We start from the raw sequence: 20,908 nt of genomic DNA on the forward strand, positions 1-20,908 counted from the left end.
AAGACATCGTTTGGGTGCATATTGCATGTCCCAAACTTAATATCAGTATTGACATTGCGGAATATTTTGAAGCTAAAACTGAGAAGATAGCTCGGCAGACTCTGTCCGTATCCCAGGGTAAGCCGCAATTCCAATTTTTCTGTCTGGACGTCTCAAACCTTATATCGTTGTGTTATCACAAGGGTTCGGGTGCACCAAACGAATCTCCACGTGAGCAAACGGCAAAATAGGATATAAATGATCAAAAATCCATTGGATTGTGCAATCATTCATGGCCCCTCCCCCTGCTTCTATCGTTGCACGCAACCATGCTGATATTTCCGCACCTACGTGCAAGATCCACACTGTCGAGACCAAAGTCACACACCGCATTGGCGAGCCTCTTGGCAAAGTCACTGGTATTGAAGAGATCACTCAGCGGTTTGTTGACCTCCTACCTGAGCAGCATACTAGGAAGTACAAGCATGAAGAACTCGAGCCAGCTTTCCCTGATATCAAATGGGAGCCCCTGGCGGAGATTGATGTCCCAGAAGATGCTGGGAAGCGAGCTGATCCTAAGTACAAGCAGCTTTTCGCTGCTGCCACTGAAGTTGATCATTTAACCCCTGGTTTTGGGACCGTATTATATGGGCTCAAACTCAGCGAATTAAATGACCAGCAAAAAGATGAACTTGCTCGGCTTGTGGCCTTCCGTGGTGTCGTATTTTTCCGTGAGCAGAATGATCTTGACATCCAAAAGCTTCTCAAGCTTGGTCGTTACTATGGACCGCTGCATCGCCACGCCTCCACCCCGCTTCCTAGAGGTGCTTTGAAAGACGAAAGCCTTTTAGATGTTCATGTTGTTAAAGCAACCGAAGAACGTTTCCTTTCTCAAACAATCAGCCAAGGCCGACTCTGGCATTCGGATGTCAGCTATGAGATTCAGCCACCCTCGTACACCTTCCTCCAGCTCCTTGAGGGACCCCCAACTGGCGGCGATACCCTGTGGTCTAGTGGGTACAACTTGTATGACCGTTTATCTTCTAGCCTTCAGAGGTATTTGGAGGATCTGGTTGCTGTTCATACTGCCAATGAGCAAGCAGCGGAAGCTCGTCGGAACGGGCACCCTGTTCGTCGCGAGCCCGTAACCAATGAGCACCCTGTGATACGTGTGAATCCCGTTACTGGCTATCGCTCTGTTTATGTGAACTCAGGGTTTACTCGCTACATTAAAGGCATCCCCAGAGAAGAAAGCGACGTTATCTTACGCTACTTATTTGAGCTCACGGCAACCGACGTCAACAATACCGTTCGCTGGCGTTGGAAAGAGAACGACGTAGCAGTGTGGGATAATAGATCTACTTTTCACTCCGCCTCATTCGGCTTCTGGCCTCATTATCGTCATGTTGCCCGGGTTACTCCCCACGGTGAAAAGCCGTACGGAGGAGCTGGCCTAGGGGAATCTCAACAAGACAAGCTGCTGGAAAAGTTTGATGCTCCGAATGTAAAGCTTTTTAGTACAGATTCGTATGATTAATTTGTCTTTTTTTCATAAAATTTCTACTTTAAGCTTGTTTGCCGCTGTGTGCATCTATTATTGCAGCATTTATGTATGCCCTAACCTGCTGGATATGTCAAACTGAAGGGGCAGTGGTGGCTGTAACCGACACAACAAAGGCGATCAACTTCTACGGGTGTAGATGGGTAAGTTTTCAAAACCCAGACGCCCTTTTTGACGTTCACTAGATAGGACTGCCGAGACAGAATTTTGATAAGGCCTTTAGTTTCGTCGTTATTCTCTCGGTAGATGAGACCCCCGCACGTGATTAGGCCAAATTTCAGGCTGCAGTGTGGCCCGCATCTTCCTAACGGTCGCTTGCCACAACTCAGACAAAGATTCCCGAGGCATGAGGCGACATTTTGACATTTAGAGAAACGTCATTTAGTTTTTATCAGTAAAATGAACTCTCTATGGAATTATTGGATCTCCACAGTACTCACGCTACTTCTCTTTGCACTTTCAGCCATGCTAGACTTGCCGCTAACCCACAGGTCGTGCATTATCACATGTCACGTGCACTATAAGAGGGGCACTACTTAAGGCAAGAGCCGAGGAAACGATTTGCTGCATTGAAAATCGATAAGAAATAGTGAAATGTCTCCACCTGTTGCTATCCAAACCCGCGGTCCTGCTACCGACAGTATCAAAGAACCTGAAACTGCGAAACCCCTGAATCTCCCTTCCCAGAAAGCCCCCTCTTTTGACGACCCCGTTGGCAAATTACGTGGTGCTTTGGACATCTTCAAACTCTACAAGGATATTGCTCCTTCACAACGTGCACGCAAGTATGAACATGAGCACTTGCTTCCTGCGTACCCTGATTTGAAATGGGATCCTCTTGAGGAAGTTCCCATTCCTGAGGATCGCGCCTTGTTTGCCGACCCCGACTATATCAACTTGTTTGCGGCTGCTGATAATGTTGAACACTTGACACCCACTTTCGGTACTGTTTTGCATGGTGTTCAACTTGCTGATTTGACGGATGCCCAAAAGGATGAGCTGGCTTTACTCGTTTCTCACCGAGGTGTTGTCTTCTTCCGTGGTCAGTCATCCCTCGATATTAAGAAACAGCTCGACCTTGGGCGCTACTACGGTCCTTTGCACAGTCATCCCACGACTTCTGTTCCGAGGGGCTGGGAGCAGGATCCAGATTTGCTCAACGTTCATGTCATTTACGCCGATGACACAAAGGTCACCCACTCCTCCTTCCCCCAGAGCCACCAATGGCATGCTGATGTTACCTACGAAGAGCAGCCTCCGTCATACACCTTCTTGAAACTGCTTGATGGTCCTTATACCGGCGGTGACACCTTGTGGAGCAGCAGCTATGGTGTTTACGATGGGCTCTCATCCTCGCTCCAGAAGTACTTGGAAGAGCACACTGCTATCCATACTTCTGAGGATCAAGCTAACGATACACTGCGTGCAGGCCTTCCTGTTCGTCGCGCCGCTATCACTACTGTGCACCCCTTGGTGCGCGTCCATCCTGTGACAAAGTACAAGTCCATTTACATCAACTCTGGCTTTACCCGTCAAATTAATGGTGTTCCTAAAGCTGAGAGCGATGCTATTCTTGCTTTCTTGAATTCTCAGATCGCAACCAACGTCTCTCACACCGTTCGCTGGAAGTGGCAGAAGGATGATGTCGCTGTTTGGGATAACCGTTCCACCACTCACGCAGCATCTTACGCTTTCAACCCCGCTTTCCGCCATGCTGTTCGTGTGTGCGTCCGTTCTGACCGTCCCAAACACAAGGTTGAGGGAGGTATCTCTCAACTTGAGTGGCTTGAGAAGGAGCTTGGTTTGAAGCTGTACAACAAGAACGGCACTGGTGGCAGTTACAATGACTAGCCTATAGTCGTTTATTTATATTCTATGTGTGTAACGCCCTCTTTTATAATCATTTATCACTTAAATCAGAAATCATGACACTCTATCTGGTGCTATCATCTCCATTATTGCCATAGCCAACGCATGGCCTGGTACGGAGCTCAACAATCGTATGTGCAACCCTCTGGTAAATGCCTTTGCTATTCCCGCTTCTTTAATGAGGTTGCGAACAACGTGAAGTATACCCTTAGCATCGTCAGGTCGAAGCGCGGACAGCTCCTTGGAAGTAGCCAACTGGGTACGTTTCTTTACAATAACGAAAAAATTGCTCGCGGTTTCACCCAAAGTCGTGGCTGCTGCAGATGTCAGAAAGTAATCTAGTGGTGTAAGATCGATGTTTTGGCGATAATTTCGAGCAAGTCGTTTGCCCTCTTCGTACGTTGTCCACCATACTAGATTGTACGGCATGTATATGCTCATTCCTAACCAAAATCCTCGATAAAATCCCCTCATCCCTTCCTGCCGGTATATTTGTTTCATTACGGATCTCATGGGTACAGGATCACCAATTTGCATACGGCCCTTGATAATATCCATCGGATTCCACACCAACGCAGATACAAATTGAGACATTGCACTGCTACATAAATAATTAAGTACTGAACCGGACCCAAGATACGGTAGCAGTAGAGTTTTGGCTTCTCGGTAGACCACAATATCTATAGTGTGGGCCGGCACGGAAAAAACCACTGATGGGACGAGTCCGCTCCAGTAGCGCCGAAACGGCATAATGAGGCTTGATTTAGGATTGGTTTGATGAACCGTGAGCATTGTATCTAGGGGATGGAAAACCACGCTAGCAACCATGCTGCTAACAACAGACGCTGTTACGGTTTGTCCATCCATTTTTGAAATATCCAGTCACGTGAAGATGAATATTTCAAACCGCCGGTCCACTCTCCCATATTACTAATGACTGCGTTTTCCCCTACACAGAAGGCTGGGAATAATGTTAACCCATTCCGTAAGCGCTATGCACGATTATGCATAGAGCGGTGGTCCCTTGCAAGATGTTACATCGGGTGCGTGCAGCCAAGCCATGAGCAGTCAACTTATCGTACGAGTTAGCTGGATGGACCGGCTTCTTTTTCGCATAAGCGATAATCTCGGCTAGTTCTACGGTCATTCAGACTGTTCATCGGGTCGTCACAGCCGCCTCCAACAGAGATCTGCAATGCAGAGCACATACCACGCCTGTGCTAAGGAGCCCAGCCTTCCTCGACCCACAGGACCGCGTCTGCACAAAAGTATATAAGAATCTTGCACTGATTTTCTTAGGCACCTGTTTTGGAGGATCCTTGATACATTTTCGGTAGCCGGTATCCATTTGCAGAGCACTCCACATTCATTAACTCGCTCTTTCACATGCAACTTCTCTCTTTAGCTTTGGCTCTCTCGCCTGTCCTAGCAGGTGTAGTGACAGTGGAGCGTGTGACAACGCCCCAGGCTGTTCTTCATACAACTACCGTCATTGGTGAGCAGAAAGCCATTACCATTCCTTTAACTGCTACTGCTGCCACGACTGTGTACACTGCGACTACCACACCCCTGACCACTCCCACTGGTACGGTTGTCCGGACCTTGGCCACCACGAAAGCTGACCCTGTTACGCAAATACCAACGTATCAGACAACACAGCTCGCTACCCCAGTCAATCCTTCAACTTTTACAAAGCCTGTTACGGTGCTCACTGCCATCATTGCAACCACTGCTACCTTTACCACGCAAACAGCGGAAAAGGCTGCTACTACATCAACCTCTTCTACAAAAAAAACAAGCTCAACCCCGCAGTCCCAACCTACTGCGGAAGCTCAAGAAGCTCCTGCCGTCTCTGCCGTTCCAAACTACTATCCCGATAGTGATATTTTTGGTGCTGTTTCGCTGTCTGCTCCGCCAAACATGTTTCCACGACGTGATATCACCTGCCCTGTTCCAAATGGTGTCAGTACGCTGCTTCCGGCTCAAACAAATAAGTTTTACACAAATCTTTTCCTGGGAACTCAACAACAATCTGTCTTTGCTCAGCCCTACACCATGTGGTATGCCCCTGATAACCAATGGTGGGGTTTCGGTGTTAGCTACACACAGGCAAGCCAGCGGGTATTTGGACCTGACCCAAACTCTAACCCCGCAAGGTATTATCTGAATCCCCTTATGCTCAAGTCATTTGTCTTTTCCGCAAATGAGTTCACTACACCCAGCGCTATGTCTCTAAATGTCGATGGTCAAACTCATCTCTCAGTCAATACTAGCCTGGTCGGCGCGGGTGGTCGCATAGATATTCCTATTTCTATTGGTATGGGTATGGCTACGGCTGTATACACGAACCTTACACCACGTCTCTACTCTCAAATTGGTTTCAAGCAGATTGTTAAATACTCGAACGTTTTTTCGAATGTTCAGAAGTATCGTATTGACCTGCAAGACGGCACTCATTGGGTTGTGTATGTCACTGATCCATCTGGCTCCTTTACCTGGAAAATTAACTCCGGCAATGACATGGTCGGTAATAGTAAACCCAACGGTCTGGTCGTCCAGCTGGCGATCAATCCGAACGGTATGTATGACTCCGTCATGGACTTAGCTGCTGGCATGTACCCCTCTACTGCAACGATTGATGCTAATGTTCAAAACGATGTTGGATACTATCGCTTGAACTATCAATCTGCGGGTACTTCTTCGACTGGTAGGATGCTTCTTTACGCTCTTCCCCACCACGTTTCGTCATTCACTCCCGCAACAGGCGCCTGCTCGCTTGGCTTTACTGCTTACAGCCGCACAAAGGGCTACCTGACTGCAGTTTTAGCCAATACTTTGGAGATGCAGGAAACTCTGGATACAGCACTGCAATGGCTTCCCTATCAGCCGGGTAAATCTTTGACCTGGAGCACCGGTGCTTTGCAGAAGATTGCCTCCGTTATCAACAGTGATATCTCTCAAGATATGGTGGGCCCTACCACCACCACGTCTACATACACTGCTGGAAAGATTCTCGACAAGTTTGCCTTTATCGTTCTCACTGCTTCGGAAATTCTCAAGTCCCCCAGCTTGAGTCAACAAGGTCTTGCTTCCTTAAAAGAGGCTATCGCTCCATGGTTGTCCAATACTCAGTTAACCCCATTCATTTATGACACTCGCTTCAAGGGTGTGACTTCTTCTGCTGATCCAAATGATGATTATGGTGCCCCCTATTACAACGATCATCATTTCCATTATGGCTACTATGTTCACGCAGCGGCTGTCATTGGTTTGGTAGACAAAAAGTTGGGAGGCAACTGGGCTGAGGAAAACAAGGACTGGGTCAACTCACTTATTCGTGACGTGGCCAACCCATCAAGTTCCGACACTTATTTCCCTGTTTTCCGTATGTTTGATTTCTACCACGGTCACTCGTGGGCAGCTGGTTTATTCGAAAGTGCTGACGGTAAAAACGAAGAATCGTCATCTGAGGATTACCATTTTGCCTACGCTATGAAGCTTTGGGGTCAAGTCATTGGAGACAAGTCTATGGAAGCTCGAGGTGATCTCATGCTTGCGATTATGAAGCGCTCTCTTGCTCTGTATTATCTCTATGAGAACAACAATAATGTCGAGCCAGCCCAGATCATTCCCAATCGTGTACCCGGTATTCTCTACGAGAACAAGATTGACCATGTTACCTTCTTCGGTACTAATCCCGAATATATTCAGGGTATTCAAATGATTCCTATGACTGGAGCGACGGGTTTGATTCGAAGCCAAGAATTTGTGAGACAGGAGTGGACGTCTCTTATTTCTACTTTCCTCAACTCGGTCAATTCGGGTTGGACTGGAATTCTCAGAAGTAATCAGGCCCTTTTTGACCCTATAACGTCTTACGTCTTCTTCTCGCAAAATAACTTCCCGTCACAATGGCTTGATAATGGTGCATCTTTAACCTGGTATATTGCATTCGCTGCTGGTCTCAGTGGTATCTGAACTTGATAATATTTTTTATTTTACGCATAATACTTTTAACAATGTCATCGAACTGCATGCATCTCTAGCTGCGTTTTTGTACGTGCAGACCTTACTTCCCGCCTCGCTTAGTGATTCGCCTCTTTACGACCACCCGTGATGGAGTTGTTTGATGCCATTGTACGGGGCTTTAAGGGTCTGTTCCTGATAGCTATTGCGTTGATCGTATTTGGTACCATCCTACTTTTATTTATTTATTTCGTTCGCCGCGTTATACGGGGCTCATTTTCTCAGGACAAATATCTTGGGCTGAGCTCGGAGACGTTTGATCTTAGCGCCAATATCGAGAATGACAATCGAAGTGGTCTCGACAACAGATCCAAATTCAAAGTTCTTTTGTTGATGCTGTGGTATGGTGAGAGTTTTGATGAGGCACGTACTCGGTACGTTCAACGCGCGTTTTCTTCAAACAACATCGCTCCTGATGGCCGACCGCGCGATCCCAAAGCAGTATTTTTTGCGTGATTTCTCTTTATATATATGTGCTACATATAATCTGTATTTCCTGTGTTGGGTATGTAAGTAAAAAACGTCCAGTATGCAGATTCTTAGAGCTGACGCTTCTGCTGCTCACGAGCCCATTTAGCCATGTCGCGTGTGGTTTTGCCGTAGCTCTTATCACGAGCTTTCTTGATGACGTCTGAAATCCACTGCTGTTGAAGCATCTCACGGAATTCACCATTGGGGTACATGGATGCGATGTCACCGATTAGACCAACTGCCGACCGAACAGACGATTCGGACATGATAAACTCGGGCTCCTGAGAAACAAGATGCAGGAACTGAAGAATATCAGGGATTATGGGTTGGATCTTGTGCGGTGTCTCGCGCATACCTACCGTGATACCAACATATGCGTCAAGGATGGCATCGCGCAAGGTCAAAATATAGTCGACAGTATCGGTAGGCATATCAGCCGTGAGCTCTAGTCGGGCGCCCTGAACGAGAATTTGGTGGACAGGAACAAGATAGGGCTCGAAAGAAGCGCCACCTACACTCGATGCAATATCGCCGATACAAGAGAGTACAACCGGCTTGATCTCGCGGCGAACATCGTTGTTCTGAAGAATTGTGAGGAGCTCAGCCATAAACATAGGTACATAGCCCGACATTGCAGGACCCAAGGCATGAGAGATATCAGCAATAAGCCCAACGGCCGTGCTGGATGATGGCAAGTCTGGCTCCTTCAACGCGTTAACGATGAATGCAACAAAAGCCGTTGCGTAGGGTTCGAATGCTGGGCCAATAGCGCCTGCAACTGCACCAACAGCAATAAAGACGTCTTCCTCGACTAAACTGTTGGGTAGTTTGTTTTGCAAAAGCTCAAGGAACATGGTCATGAGCTGATCAGCACCAGACTGTACCTTACTGCCGACTCTGCGAATGATATTGGTCAACAGCCCCAACAAATTAACTTGAAGCTCTTCGAGACTAGCTCTGTCGTCACCGCTGACGATCTGGTGTTGCATTGCAAATGTGGCGTGTAGGCGTTCCAACACAGCGCCGGAAAGCTCAAGAACTAAATTTTCGACGTCAACGGTGGCGAACACCACCAGGGTGCTAAGAGCCTCGTATGCTGATGTTCGAGCGCTGTTTTCGTTGTCAGAACGAGCCGACGACTGCAAAAGAGAAGTGATAAGCTGAGGATAAAACTGAGCCAGAGGGGAAGTGGGATCACCTGTCACCGACAACTGCTCGGACAAGTTCATGATTGTCCAACAACAGTTAGTTGCGACTCCAGGGGCGTCTTGGAGACCGGCCAAAAGCGCGTGGATCATAGGTGGAAGGTCCTTTTCTACATCAATTGCAGAGACCACTGAATCGGCAATGCGCCCAAGGCACCAAGCAACGGTATCTTTGACATGCGTACTCGGATCATTCATAAGTGATAGCAACGGCTGTAGGGCCTGCTGAATTAGTTGACGAAGGCTATTAGGGTCGGGACCATCCAAAATAGAGCCAAATGCCATAATTGCGGCATCGCGGTTAGCCCAATTTGACGAGGAGAGATTTGCCTCGACGAACTGCAACGTCACAGGTATAACAGCGTTGCGAACATTTTGGGCCAGCAGAGTCAGACAAGCACCAGCCGCCATCGCAACACTCCACTCATCGTCATCTGCATCCTCATCTTTTTTAGTGAGGAGCGAGAGCAGAGTAGGGAGAATCTTATCCAAAGCAGTGTTGACAAAGTGGAAATTTTGACGTGCGTTGGCAGGCAGGGCGATCTGGGAAGTCTCTGCTTCAGCTTCTGTTAGCATTATCTCAATTTCCTCTTCGCATACAGTGGACCAAAACTCGACAGCCATAGAAGCGACCATATCATTACTGGAGTTCATGCCAGCAACCGTCAAACTGAACAACGCCTGCTCCATGTAGGGGCGCATATACTCATAGTACAATAGCATAGTACGGCTTAGAGCGTTGAAAGCACAAGATTGCAACTCAGGCGACGAGGCCTCAGTTGCTTCGCAGATGACCTGCATGATGAAGTTACGCTCAGACTCGTTGGCGAAATTGTTTTTCACAAAATCCAACGAGTTGACCAAAGCCTCCATGGCAGCAAACCGCACCACTTCATTAGGCTCAGATTTCTGAGCGCCTTGAATAATAGCAGTGAGTAAACCATCCATTTGGGATACAACTGCCGGGTTGTTGGGATCAGCGGTTTCACAAATGTATCCGATGGCTATCAGACTTGCCTTTTTGACGTTGTCCGGTACCTCTGGTTTCGTGCTTTCAACAAGCAGACCAGGAAGCTCTTGCCACTGGCCCAAGGGCAGCTCAATATCAGCAATAGCAGCCACAAGCTGGGCTGCCGCGCTTGCGACCCGCTCTGAGGGCGTTGTCAGAGCCTCCAGAGCACTTCGCTTGATCTGCGCCTTGTCACCTTGATCAATAGCAATCCAACGCTGCGCTTTACTTTCTTTGGTCCGCAAATCTTTCGCAACGAGCTCGTTTTTGAGCGCGATTGCTGCCAAAACGCGCACATCGATGCGGTTATTAGTGTCGGCAAGTACCGTGGTCAGCATCCCCATATATGGCACAAAATGGTCGCGGGCGGCATCTTTCAGTTGAGTTTCGGCTTCAGCGCGCGCCTGCGCATCTGTGCCCAAAAGCGCCTTCTCTAGGACCTGGACGAAATCCATGAAATCTGAGCTGTGTTGACAAATCCAAAACAGAAGACTAAATACAGTGTGGTTGCCCGGTCAACTATGGGCTTTGGCAGCCTTGTGCAGATTGTTTGAAGGTGCGCACTTAAACTATATTGATGGACAGACGGGCATTAAGACAATACATGCTATTTTTTCAAGTGTGGTGAGACGTTGTATTGTGCCCCAGTAATCCCCAGAAAGTGTATGCACTGGAGGGTAACCACGGGGTTCCACCCACCTTTTTTCTCCAGTCCGCTTGAACGGCTGGGGTTATCTCGTTTCCCACTGTTGTAGAATATTTAAATGTGCAGAACCAACTGTGGCTATTATTTTGCCGATTTGTATCCCATTGCAAAAATTTTGTAGTTCCTCATAGCTCGAATGCTCGCTATAAGGTACTTTGCAGATCCCAATCGTACCACTTGTTGGACATGGTAACGACGCCGGATCAAACGTACCCCTGAAAGTCCAACCAGTAGGGACGAACGCCAAGAGGTGTGTATAGTGCTTTTTCAAGAACTTCCATCGCTCTGCAAGTTTTTCTTTGTTGAGTTCAGACATTGAAACGAGATGTACTTGACAGGTGACTCCGTTCCCACTTTTCAATAGCAGCTCATCGAGATCATTGTCTTTTAGTAGGTTCAGAATTTGTAGTTTTGGTTCAGGGGTCCAAATCTTGGAGTCCAATGCTTTGGCTATAGCAATGGCTAACCGCTCCTTGCCGATGGTGTATGACCCGACCATCACTAGTAGGCGGTTTTCACGAGGTTTGAGAAAAAAAGACCGCTGATTTGTAGATTGAACGCTCAAGCAATGTTCCACGCACCTTGATATCACGTATGACTGGGTCGGAAACACCCTTTTAGGGTCAAGATAGGTGGTGTCGAGGTAACACTTGTCTAGTTTCGTGGTATATCCTCGAACCGTTTCAAGAATTTCGGGAGAGGCACGAAAGTCCCCGGTGTGCAGAACTTTATTGTTGAATAAAATAATTGAGGAACCAGGACAGTGATTAGCGTCTAGGAAGAAAACACGCACGCCATTTACAATGCAGGGCTGTCCGATCTCAACTTCACATAGGTACTTTGGATCGACATTCAGCTTATAATGTACGAGCCGCGCAGTAGCTGGTGTACAATATATAGGCCCCCACTTCCACGAGCCTGAAAGTCCACCATAGTGATCGCTGTGGAAATGGGTCAAAAAGTACGCATCCACTTCAAGTGGGCCATAACAAAAGGCATCGACTGCAAACTTGGAGCCTGGGAAAGTTAAAATCTTGAAAAATGGTATTGATCGCTTTAGAGGGGGTTCAGATTTTCGCTCCTTGAAGTTTCGCCGCTTCTTGGGCTTGGTAAGATGGGCTTCGTATGTTAGTTCTAGCTCCTTATCTTTGCGTGCTATTCGCTCCAATCGCTCATCGCGCTCATCTGATAAAGGTTTTTCTATCAATGCTGTTTCAACTTTGAGTTCTGTCGAGATCGCCGTCTCCTCCTTCACCACCAGCTTGTGTCCACCTTCCATTGCCTCCAGGCAGCGGTCGGCATGTGCTTCCCTTTGTGCAACGTCCAATAGTGTTATGTTTTCATCACACAATGGACATAAAACATTCATTTTTTCGCCGCATAACCCACCATATGTGACCGACTATGTAATCAATTTAAGTTGCACACTTGACGAATCGTAAATTGCGGAGTTGCCACGATGAACAGCAACAAGTTTGGGATGGTAATTGAGGGCGGAGTCCCTGTATACCACCCAGAGTACGAAGATTTCCGAGACTTTAAGAAATTTGTGGAGCAAATTGAGCCCATGGGCATGCAAACAGGAATCGTCAAGATTGTACCGCCTAAAGAGTGGCTAGTTCAACTTCCAAAGCTGGATTCAACCATCACATCTAAAATCAAGATCAAAAGACCAATTGTACAGAATGTTTCCGGCAGCCATGGCGTTTTCCGTTTCCAGAATGTCGAAAAAGGTAGAACGTACTCTATTGAGGGTTGGCGCAAAGTTTGCAACGATCCAAGCTACCAATTGCCGGCAAGAAGAGGAGAATTAAGGAAAGATAAAAGCCTCCCAGAAGATATTACTGAGTTTGATGATGGGCAGTTCACTGACGAACGCTGCGAGGAGCTTGAGAAGTCATTTTGGAGAAGCATCGGTTTCTCTGCTCCAATGTATGGCGCCGACATGCCAGGAAGTTTATTCACCGACGATGTCAAAGAATGGAATGTCGCAAATCTCGAATCAGTGCTGTCAAACCTCGATGTCAAAATACCCGGAGTCAATACTGCTTATCTATATTGCGGCATGTGGAAAGCGGCTTTCCCTTGGCATTTGGAGGATATGGATTTACATTCGATCAATTATATTCATTTCGGTGCACCGAAGCAATGGTACAGCATTTCACAGTGCGACCGGCCTCGCTTTTTCAAAGTCATGAAGAGTATTTTCCCCCGTGAATTTCGAGGCTGTCCAGAGTTTCTCCGACACAAGACGTTCATGGTATCTCCAGTGATTTTAGAAGAACATGGAGTCAAAGTGAACAAAGTTGTACATCGCCAGCACGAGTTTATCATCACCTGGGCTTACGGCTACCATGCTGGTTACAATTATGGCTATAACGTGGCCGAATCAGTGAACTTTGCCACACCAAGTTGGCTCGATATTGGTGTCAAAAGCGACAAGTGCCATTGTATTGAGGACTCGGTTGGAATCGATGTGAAGCGACTGATTCGACAAATCAACGGCGAGCCCCTGAGTCCACCACTATCGCCAGAGCAATTTGATGATGTGTCGAACGAAATCAGCGAAGTCAAACTCCAGCACAAGCTGAAAAAGCGGTCGAAACCGTCTGTTCAGACTGCACCCAAACGGCCCAAGATCCTGAGGAAAGGCAACTGCGTGTTATGCCCTCATAACTGGGACCATATTTATATCCAAAACACAGCAAAAACCGCAAGTGTACATACTATATGCGGCCAGCTTATTCCAGAAACCAAAGTGACTGATGGAACAGTCGAAGATCTCGGTACCGTGCCTCCAGAAAGATTCAAACTCAAATGTCTCGAATGCAAGATCCCCGTGGGCGCGTGTGTGCAGTGTTCGTTTGGAAAGTGCGTCAGAGCTTATCACGCAACATGTTTGCATTCAGCAGGGGCTAGCGTCGACAATGGGCAGGTTTATTGCCGCTACCATGGCAGAGAGGCTCCAGAGGACCCTAGTTACGCCAGTAGCCTGCTGGTTGGAGACCTTGTACAGTGCAAAACAGCTCGGGGTTTATCATTTGCTGGAGCGGTTGAAGAAAACTTGCTGGGAGAAGAGACTCTTGTTCTGAGTGCCCTTCCAGATCGGGAAATTCGAATTGAGGTGACCTACGACCAGGTTATAACCAAAAAGCTAGACCCGGCATCGCGACCTCCCGAGGTAACCATGATAACGAGGCCAGAGCTTTATTCCACAACTAATGCTGATGGAGAAACTGTGTCACCGTTTGTGTTTATTGGAGTACCTCTTCCGGACTGTTTGAAACGAACAAGTACATTCTAGATGTTTACGTATGTTAATGAGAAAATAAAGCAAACTTATTTGAAGACCTTGCCGTCGGCAATCTCACGCTCCTTGCCGTCAATGAGAAGAGGCTTGTCCCAGGCCCAGAGGTCGTCGACGAGAGCGCGGTCCTCAGGCTTGGAGGCATCAAGACGGGTGAAGCTGTAAGACTCCCAATCAGGGGCGACGTCGAAAGCGGGCTTGTAGTCCTTGCCGCGGATAACAAAGGCACCCTGGATACCGTTGTCGTTGTTCTCACCATAGACAACGGCGCAGCCAAAGATGTACTTGGTGGACTCAGTAAGACGGTTGAAGAAGCCACCGATCAGGTTGTTGGACATGAAAGTCAAGGTGAGCTCGTCGTTGTACTTGTAGTCGAGCTTCCAGAGCGACCACTCCTCGTCGTTGTAGAACTCGTTCCAGAACCAAGGCAGGGCCTCCTCACGGGTCTCCTTGTTGGAGTAAACACGCTTCAGCTCATCCAAAGGCTTGGAGGACTTTCCAAGCTCGGCGAGAGGGTGGCCTTTAGGAACAGTGGGGGCAGGGGCGTCAGACATTATTAGATGAGAAAAGTGAAAAAGATCCAGGATGGGTTTTAACCGTTTGCTGGAACCCTAAACCTAACTCAAAAGTGAGACTGGGCATCTTTGGATACCAGTAGCAGTAATGGCAACAATTAGCTAGTGTGTTGAGGAGCGGCAAAAACTCTGAGGCTTGCACTTGACCCAGTTTTGGGTGATTTGGTCAGGCGGGCTCCGCATTTGGAAGTTTGGAGAAGTGGCCGGTCCACAAGCCTCGGAGCAATTCATCGTTTCAGGTAGCGATGTCAAATATTTGTTAAAAAAATATACTCAAACCCTCCAAGGGTTTGAAACATCAGAGTCAAGTTATAGACTGCATAGTGAAGCACGTGCTGCATAAACAGCGTACATTGGCAAGACCTCCACAATCTTCATATGGCATTCCCTGATTGTTCAATCACCGATACGATTTACAGAGGAGTTGACCTCGGGAATATTACCAGACAGGTTCCTGAACCAGCATGGGGCTTGGCTAGTCCCTTTGGCAGCTACAACTATTGTTATATGCCCCATCCTCGCAGAGACCAATATGATCCTGTCGAGAATGGTAAACTGCTTTATGTTGAGTATATCCAACGACATCAAAAGCGCACACCTTACAATTTAATCCCTGTTGATGCATTCTTTTGCGAAGGGAGCTATCAATTAACCGGGAGCCGGCCTCCCAACTCAAACGCACCAGCCGCTCATCTCATTATCGAAACTCCAACGAACGAATTCACTGACATTAGTGGCACTTGCCAATATCCTCAATTGACTGCAGGTGGGCTGATGGATGCAGAACAACACGGAAGAGATTTGTGGGGGGTTTATGGGGAGCTGCTTGGGCTATTGCCGGTCGAGCCTGGATGTGATCAAGTAAAGCATCGTGCTTCAAACTCTCGTTTGACTGAAGCAACTGCAAATGGTATCATGCGAGGTATTTGGACTTCTCAATTTGATCTTCCGCTCTACCAACAGCCCGCAGACTATGACACCGTGAATGCGGGGTTCTCGTGCCCTAAACGTGATGCATTGAAAAAAGACCAGAGAAAGACTCAAGCGTGGAATGACCATTTGAACGAAATGCAACCGGTTCTGACCAAACTGAATCAAACATTCGACGGGATAGCTACTGGCGAGTGGGCAGCCAGCTTTGATCACTTTTGTGACAACTTCCAAGCCAAGCTCTGTAACGGGTACCCGCTTGATCTGGACAGTTATGTCGTTGATCCTGTTTTCAACGCTGGCGATTGGGAATGGAACTACTATTGGACTTCTCAAAATGCTACCGACTATATCAAAGCTACGTCCGGGCCGTTCATTGCCGAAATCATCGAGCGCTTACAGCATCGCGCCAAAGGTTTGGTGTTCAGTCACACATTTGCCCACGACGACGACATTGGCCCCCTGAGCGGCGCCCTGGGCATTCAAACATTGCGATGGCCCGGTATGGGCTCTAATATCGCCATAGAAGTGTGGTCTGTGAACAACCAACAAGTCGTTCGTGTGCTGTACTGCGGGGCCCCAATCCGCAGCCGGTTTGGGTATGGGGACGGAATACCCCTTGGCGAATTTGTTAGCAAGTTTAGCGAGTACGCACTGGTGGACAAAGGCTGGTGCGAATAGGTATAAATTCAAGCATTTTGAATTATCGAAATCTATGCGATCAAACACCGAATCTCGCGATTCGGACCAGAACTTTCCGAACCTCGATGCGCACGTGACAAAGCCGCTTCGGTTCCGTGCTGCACCCCGCGAGGTGATTATAAACTGATGTCCTGATCAGATTGACAAACCCTCTAGTCTAACATGCTTCGACGACGATTGATGTCGACTATTTCTCAATTCCCGTACCCGACGGCTGCGCAGGAGGCAGAGTACCTTGCTCGTCAAACTGCTGATATTGACGCCTGGTTCAAGAGCGAACGGTTCAGCAAGATCAAGCGAACCTGGTCCGCCGATCAGATTGCCAAGCTGCGCGGGACTCTTGTGCCCCAGCTTCCTTCTGACATTCAGGCGCAAAAGCTGTTCAATTTGTTGCAGGAGAGATTCCGTGAGGGCAAGCCCGTGCACACCATTGGCTCGATTGACCCCGTCCAGATGACCCAATCAGCTGCTCACCAGGAGGTGGTTTACGTCTCGGGGTGGGCTTGTTCGTCCGTGCTAACCACTACTCATGAGGTTGCTCCTGATTTTGGTGACTATCCTTACGACACTGTGCCCAACCAGGTTGAGCGTTTGTTCCGTGCTCAGCTGATGCACGACAAAAAGGCTTGGCTTGAGTGGTGCCAATTAAGCGCCGAGGAGCGTGAAAAGCGCACTCGTATCGATTATCTTCGTCCTATCATCGCTGACGCTGATACCGGCCACGGCGGTGTCGGTTCCGTCATGAAACTCGCCAAACTGTTTGCTGAGCGCGGTGCTGCAGCAATCCACCTGGAGGATCAGCTTCATGGAGGCAAGAAGTGCGGTCACTTGGCTGGAAAAGTCATTGTCCCTACTTCTCAACATGTTAGCCGTTTGCTGGCTACTCGCATGCAGTGGGATATCATGGGCACTTCTAACTTGGTCATTGCTCGTACCGACTCTGAGTCTTCAAATCTCTTGTCTTCTTCTGTTGATCCTACTGACCATGAGTTCATTCTTGGTGTCGCAGAGCCCACAGAGCCTCTTATGGATGCTCTGGAGGCTGCAGAGCAATCCGGTGCTTCCACTGATGCACTCAACGCCCTTGAAGCCAGATGGATGAAGGAGCACGAACTGCTGACTTTCGACGAGGCCGTTCAGCGTGCCCTTGTCAAGGAAGCTAAGAGTGACAAAATCGAGAGCTACCTGCACCAAGCAGCTGGCCAGTCCAACTTTAAAGCTCGCCAGATCGCCCGGGAGATTGTTGGTCGCGATGTCTTCTTTGACTGGGATGCTCCCCGCACCCGTGAAGGTTACCACCCTGTGCGTGGTGGTATGGAGCCTGCTCTCAAACGTACCCTTACTTTTGCTCCTTATGCTGATATGCTTTGGCTTGAGACTAAGAAACCTGATCTCAACCAGGCCCGCGAGTTTGCCTCCAGGATCCACGCCCAGCACCCCGAGAAGTGGCTTGTTTATAACCTGTCACCTTCCTTTAATTGGTCAGCCCATGGATTCAGTGAGCAGGATCTCAAGGACTTTGTATTTGAGCTTGGCAAGTCTGGCTTTGTTCTTCAGCTGATTTCTCTTGCCGGTATCCACACCAACGCATTGGCCACTTGGCAACTATCTCAGGCATTCCAGCGTGATGGTATGAAGGCTTATGTTGAGAATGTCCAGAAGGTTGAACGCGCCACTGGTTGTGACGTTCTCACACACCAAAAATGGTCCGGCGCGGCCTACTACGATCTTGTTCAGCAGTCAATCAGCGCCGGCTCTTCTGCTACATCTGCCGTCGGCTCTGAATGTACAGAAGCCACATTTTAATCCTCTATTTTGTAAAGCAACATTATAAAAAAACCCAAAAAAATTCCTTTCAAACTTGCGTTCCGTTCACGCGTATTATCGCGTAATCTGCTGCTTAACTGATTTTTGGTGTTTGTTTGATTTGACGTTACCTGGGAATGGCAGTATCAAACAATCTCAATGAAAATATTCGCTGGTTGAAGGAAAATAATGTTCATTTGCCCCGTAACATTGCTGCAAAGTCTACTGCACTAGCGCCAAAACTCTATAGCAGCACAGCGCTCCCGGAACCGTTACAGGCTAAACAGCGCACCCAAGGGTATCTTCTGGTGGATTCTGATGAGGAGGAGGACGATTTCATTGATTTAACTGGCTTTTCAAAGCCGCAGGCTGCTAGCCAGAAATCAAGCATGTCCATGAGCAAAGAGATTCTCTTTGTTAGTTCTGACGACGAGGAGCTTGACTACGGCGCATTGAGTAGCCGCTCTTCAAGCATAAAGACCTCGGCAGATTTACAAGAGCCTGCTATTATTTCGCCACCGGAAGATGAAGCCGGTTTGCCTGATCTGAATCAACCCCCTCCATCTTGGGCAGCGGCAAAACCCGCTGTTCCAGCCAGTTATAACTCATTACAATGGTCGGACGACGAGTGCCAAGTCAATGGAACACCTCTAAATTCAGAGCTACCAGGAACTCGTGTCCAAGCACATTATGTGGAAGACACGGGCGTAAAGCTGAACAAAATCCAGGCAGAGAAAATTGGTCTACTAGAAAGGAAAATTGACGTTTTGACCAAAAGACTAGCATCTGCTGGGATCTCTGTAGACCTATCGGCACTGGACAAAAAATTGGCCGGTCTCGACTTTGACATGGCCAATTTAGAGGATGACGCGGTGGTGTCTTCTCAGGATTCTGTTATTTGCGATAAGATCAACCATCTCTCAGGAGAGAACGCTCAAGATCCGTCACCGTACTTTTCACGGCTAAAAGCAACGCAGTCTGTTGTTGATCTTACAATGGAAAATGTTACTTCAATACATAGCACTGCCGATGCGGTCCCTCAACCAACCCCCCAACACAAGGTCACTACTCCTTGGCACGACGAACTAATGAAGCTACTGCGTGCAAAGTTTGGACTAGTGGGGTTTAGGCAAAATCAGCTTGAAGCCATTGATGCCACTATATCCGGTCGAGATGTAGTGGTTCTCATGCCGACAGGTGGAGGAAAATCGCTCTGTTATCAGCTCCCTGCTCTGATCCAGTCTGGGCCACGAAAAGGGACTACTATTGTAATTTCTCCATTGATTTCTTTGATGCAAGATCAAATATATCACCTAGAGACGCGCAACATTGCGGCTAAAATGGTCAACTCCCGACTCTCTTTAGCCGAAAGAAACGAGGCTATGAACCAGTTGGACGCAGGAGAGCTTGTTCTTCTTTATTTATCACCCGAAATGCTCAACAAAAGCGACCGTATGCGGAATACCCTGCAAAGAATGTACCAAAACAATCGCATAGCTCGCATTGTCATTGATGAAGCCCACTGCGTCAGCGCGTGGGGACATGACTTTAGAACTGACTACAAGGATTTGATGGGGCTGAAAGACCAATATCCGGGCACACCCATTATTGCTCTGACTGCAACGGCGAACAATCGAGTCTTAAGCGATATTTTCCAATGTGTAGGTCCGGATCGGCTCCTATTGAAGCAGAGTTTCAATCGGCCGAATTTGATTTACTCGGTGTTGCCCAAAGTAAAAGACAAGTTCGAGAGTGAGATTGCCCACATCTGTCTAAAGCGGTTCCCGAACAAGACAGGAATTATTTATTGCAGCTCCAAAAAGCACTGCGAAGAACTTGCAACCCGTTTGCGAACAGTTGGTGTTTCTACAAGTTACTACCATGCTGGAATGGATAATGGTGAAAGAGAACGTGTTCAAGAGTCATGGCAAGCAGGACAAATCAAAGTCATCTGTGCAACTATTGCCTTTGGCATGGGCATCGACAAGAGGGATGTAAGATTCGTGATTCATGCTACTTTACCTCGGAATATGGAAGGCTACTATCAGGAAACTGGACGTGCTGGCCGTGATGGTAGAGAGTCACACTGCTTTTTATTCTACACTTTTGCTGATGGTCAGGTACTTATGCAATTAATCGAGAAAGACCGCGAGTTGAGTTTTGCTCAACGAAGCCAAAACAGAGATCTGCTTCGTCGTGTGATTGGCTACTGTGAAAACAAAGTAGATTGCCGGCGATCTCAAGTCCTTCAATATTTCAACGAAGATTTCGATCCTCGTCTTTGCAACAAGACCTGCGACAATTGCATAAATCGTTCTCTGGTTGAAATGAGCGTGAAAGATGTTAGCAATGAAGCTAAGATTATCATCAGCTTGGTTGAGGCTTTGAATGGCTCGAATATTACCATGATTCAATGCATTGCACTTCTACGGAAAGCCAAGGCTGGTAGTCCTCCCCAAGCCGGTGCTCTCAGTCAGTGGGATCGAACGCATGTAGAACGCATCATGCATCATCTTTATACCATTGGAGTGTTTGAAGATCGAATTGTCACTAACAAGATGGGGTTCTCGAACTCTTATCTTGCGCTTGGCTCGAATGCTATGAATGTAGCGTCTGGGCGAGTTCCAGTGAAACTCCATTTCGCCGAAGCCGGCTCTTCAGCCGGATACCATCACGCGCAAAAGCGGCCTCAAGATAACATTGCAAACGAGGATATGTTTAACAGGCGCCACCGAAGACGTAGACGCAGATAGCTGCATTTC

The 20,908-nt window shown here is 47.9% G+C and overlaps 12 protein-coding genes across 12 annotated transcripts; 8 read left to right on the top strand and 4 right to left on the bottom strand.

Moving 5' to 3' along the window:
* Window positions 1–271: 271 nt before the first annotated feature.
* Window positions 272–1,516, top strand: B9G98_03600 (Putative alpha-ketoglutarate-dependent sulfonate dioxygenase; the record flags this gene model as incomplete). Its single annotated transcript, XM_024810157.1, has 1 exon — window positions 272–1,516. The coding sequence occupies one exon, from the start codon at window positions 272–274 to the stop codon at window positions 1,514–1,516; it is 1,245 nt and encodes a 414-aa protein (XP_024665925.1).
* Window positions 1,517–2,134: 618 nt separating this feature from the next.
* On the top strand, window positions 2,135–3,391 carry B9G98_03601 (Putative alpha-ketoglutarate-dependent sulfonate dioxygenase; the record flags this gene model as incomplete). The annotated part of the gene is made up of 1 exon (XM_024810158.1): window positions 2,135–3,391. One exon carries the CDS (start codon window positions 2,135–2,137, stop codon window positions 3,389–3,391), a length of 1,257 nt encoding a protein of 418 aa, XP_024665926.1.
* Window positions 3,392–3,463: 72 nt separating this feature from the next.
* B9G98_03602 (putative mitochondrial carrier C4G8.08) lies at window positions 3,464–4,276 on the bottom strand (the record flags this gene model as incomplete). The annotated part of the gene is made up of 1 exon (XM_024810159.1): window positions 3,464–4,276. One exon carries the CDS (start codon window positions 4,274–4,276, stop codon window positions 3,464–3,466), a length of 813 nt encoding a protein of 270 aa, XP_024665927.1.
* Window positions 4,277–4,795: 519 nt separating this feature from the next.
* On the top strand, window positions 4,796–7,387 carry B9G98_03603 (Endo-1,3(4)-beta-glucanase 1; the record flags this gene model as incomplete). The annotated part of the gene is made up of 1 exon (XM_024810160.1): window positions 4,796–7,387. One exon carries the CDS (start codon window positions 4,796–4,798, stop codon window positions 7,385–7,387), a length of 2,592 nt encoding a protein of 863 aa, XP_024665928.1.
* Window positions 7,388–7,525: 138 nt separating this feature from the next.
* Window positions 7,526–7,891, top strand: B9G98_03604 (hypothetical protein; the record flags this gene model as incomplete). Its single annotated transcript, XM_024810161.1, has 1 exon — window positions 7,526–7,891. One exon carries the CDS (start codon window positions 7,526–7,528, stop codon window positions 7,889–7,891), a length of 366 nt encoding a protein of 121 aa, XP_024665929.1.
* An 83-nt stretch (window positions 7,892–7,974) lies between these two features.
* On the bottom strand, window positions 7,975–10,575 carry B9G98_03605 (Importin subunit beta-1; the record flags this gene model as incomplete). Its single annotated transcript, XM_024810162.1, has 1 exon — window positions 7,975–10,575. The coding sequence occupies one exon, from the start codon at window positions 10,573–10,575 to the stop codon at window positions 7,975–7,977; it is 2,601 nt and encodes an 866-aa protein (XP_024665930.1).
* A 276-nt stretch (window positions 10,576–10,851) lies between these two features.
* On the bottom strand, window positions 10,852–12,195 carry B9G98_03606 (DNA cross-link repair protein pso2/snm1; the record flags this gene model as incomplete). Its single annotated transcript, XM_024810163.1, has 1 exon — window positions 10,852–12,195. One exon carries the CDS (start codon window positions 12,193–12,195, stop codon window positions 10,852–10,854), a length of 1,344 nt encoding a protein of 447 aa, XP_024665931.1.
* A 90-nt stretch (window positions 12,196–12,285) lies between these two features.
* Window positions 12,286–14,130, top strand: B9G98_03607 (DNA damage-responsive transcriptional repressor RPH1; the record flags this gene model as incomplete). The annotated part of the gene is made up of 1 exon (XM_024810164.1): window positions 12,286–14,130. One exon carries the CDS (start codon window positions 12,286–12,288, stop codon window positions 14,128–14,130), a length of 1,845 nt encoding a protein of 614 aa, XP_024665932.1.
* Window positions 14,131–14,165: 35 nt separating this feature from the next.
* B9G98_03608 (Elongation factor 1-gamma 2) lies at window positions 14,166–14,687 on the bottom strand (the record flags this gene model as incomplete). The annotated part of the gene is made up of 1 exon (XM_024810165.1): window positions 14,166–14,687. The coding sequence occupies one exon, from the start codon at window positions 14,685–14,687 to the stop codon at window positions 14,166–14,168; it is 522 nt and encodes a 173-aa protein (XP_024665933.1).
* A 399-nt stretch (window positions 14,688–15,086) lies between these two features.
* B9G98_03609 (Counting factor 60) lies at window positions 15,087–16,319 on the top strand (the record flags this gene model as incomplete). The annotated part of the gene is made up of 1 exon (XM_024810166.1): window positions 15,087–16,319. The coding sequence occupies one exon, from the start codon at window positions 15,087–15,089 to the stop codon at window positions 16,317–16,319; it is 1,233 nt and encodes a 410-aa protein (XP_024665934.1).
* Window positions 16,320–16,502: 183 nt separating this feature from the next.
* Window positions 16,503–18,146, top strand: B9G98_03610 (2-methylisocitrate lyase, mitochondrial; the record flags this gene model as incomplete). The annotated part of the gene is made up of 1 exon (XM_024810167.1): window positions 16,503–18,146. The coding sequence occupies one exon, from the start codon at window positions 16,503–16,505 to the stop codon at window positions 18,144–18,146; it is 1,644 nt and encodes a 547-aa protein (XP_024665935.1).
* Window positions 18,147–18,283: 137 nt separating this feature from the next.
* B9G98_03611 (ATP-dependent helicase SGS1) lies at window positions 18,284–20,899 on the top strand (the record flags this gene model as incomplete). Its single annotated transcript, XM_024810168.1, has 1 exon — window positions 18,284–20,899. The coding sequence occupies one exon, from the start codon at window positions 18,284–18,286 to the stop codon at window positions 20,897–20,899; it is 2,616 nt and encodes an 871-aa protein (XP_024665936.1).
* Window positions 20,900–20,908: the final 9 nt, after the last annotated feature.

This window comes from Wickerhamiella sorbophila (assembly GCF_002251995.1).
Source record: "Wickerhamiella sorbophila strain DS02 chromosome Unknown contig2, whole genome shotgun sequence".
Taxonomy (NCBI): domain Eukaryota; kingdom Fungi; phylum Ascomycota; class Dipodascomycetes; order Dipodascales; family Trichomonascaceae; genus Wickerhamiella; species Wickerhamiella sorbophila.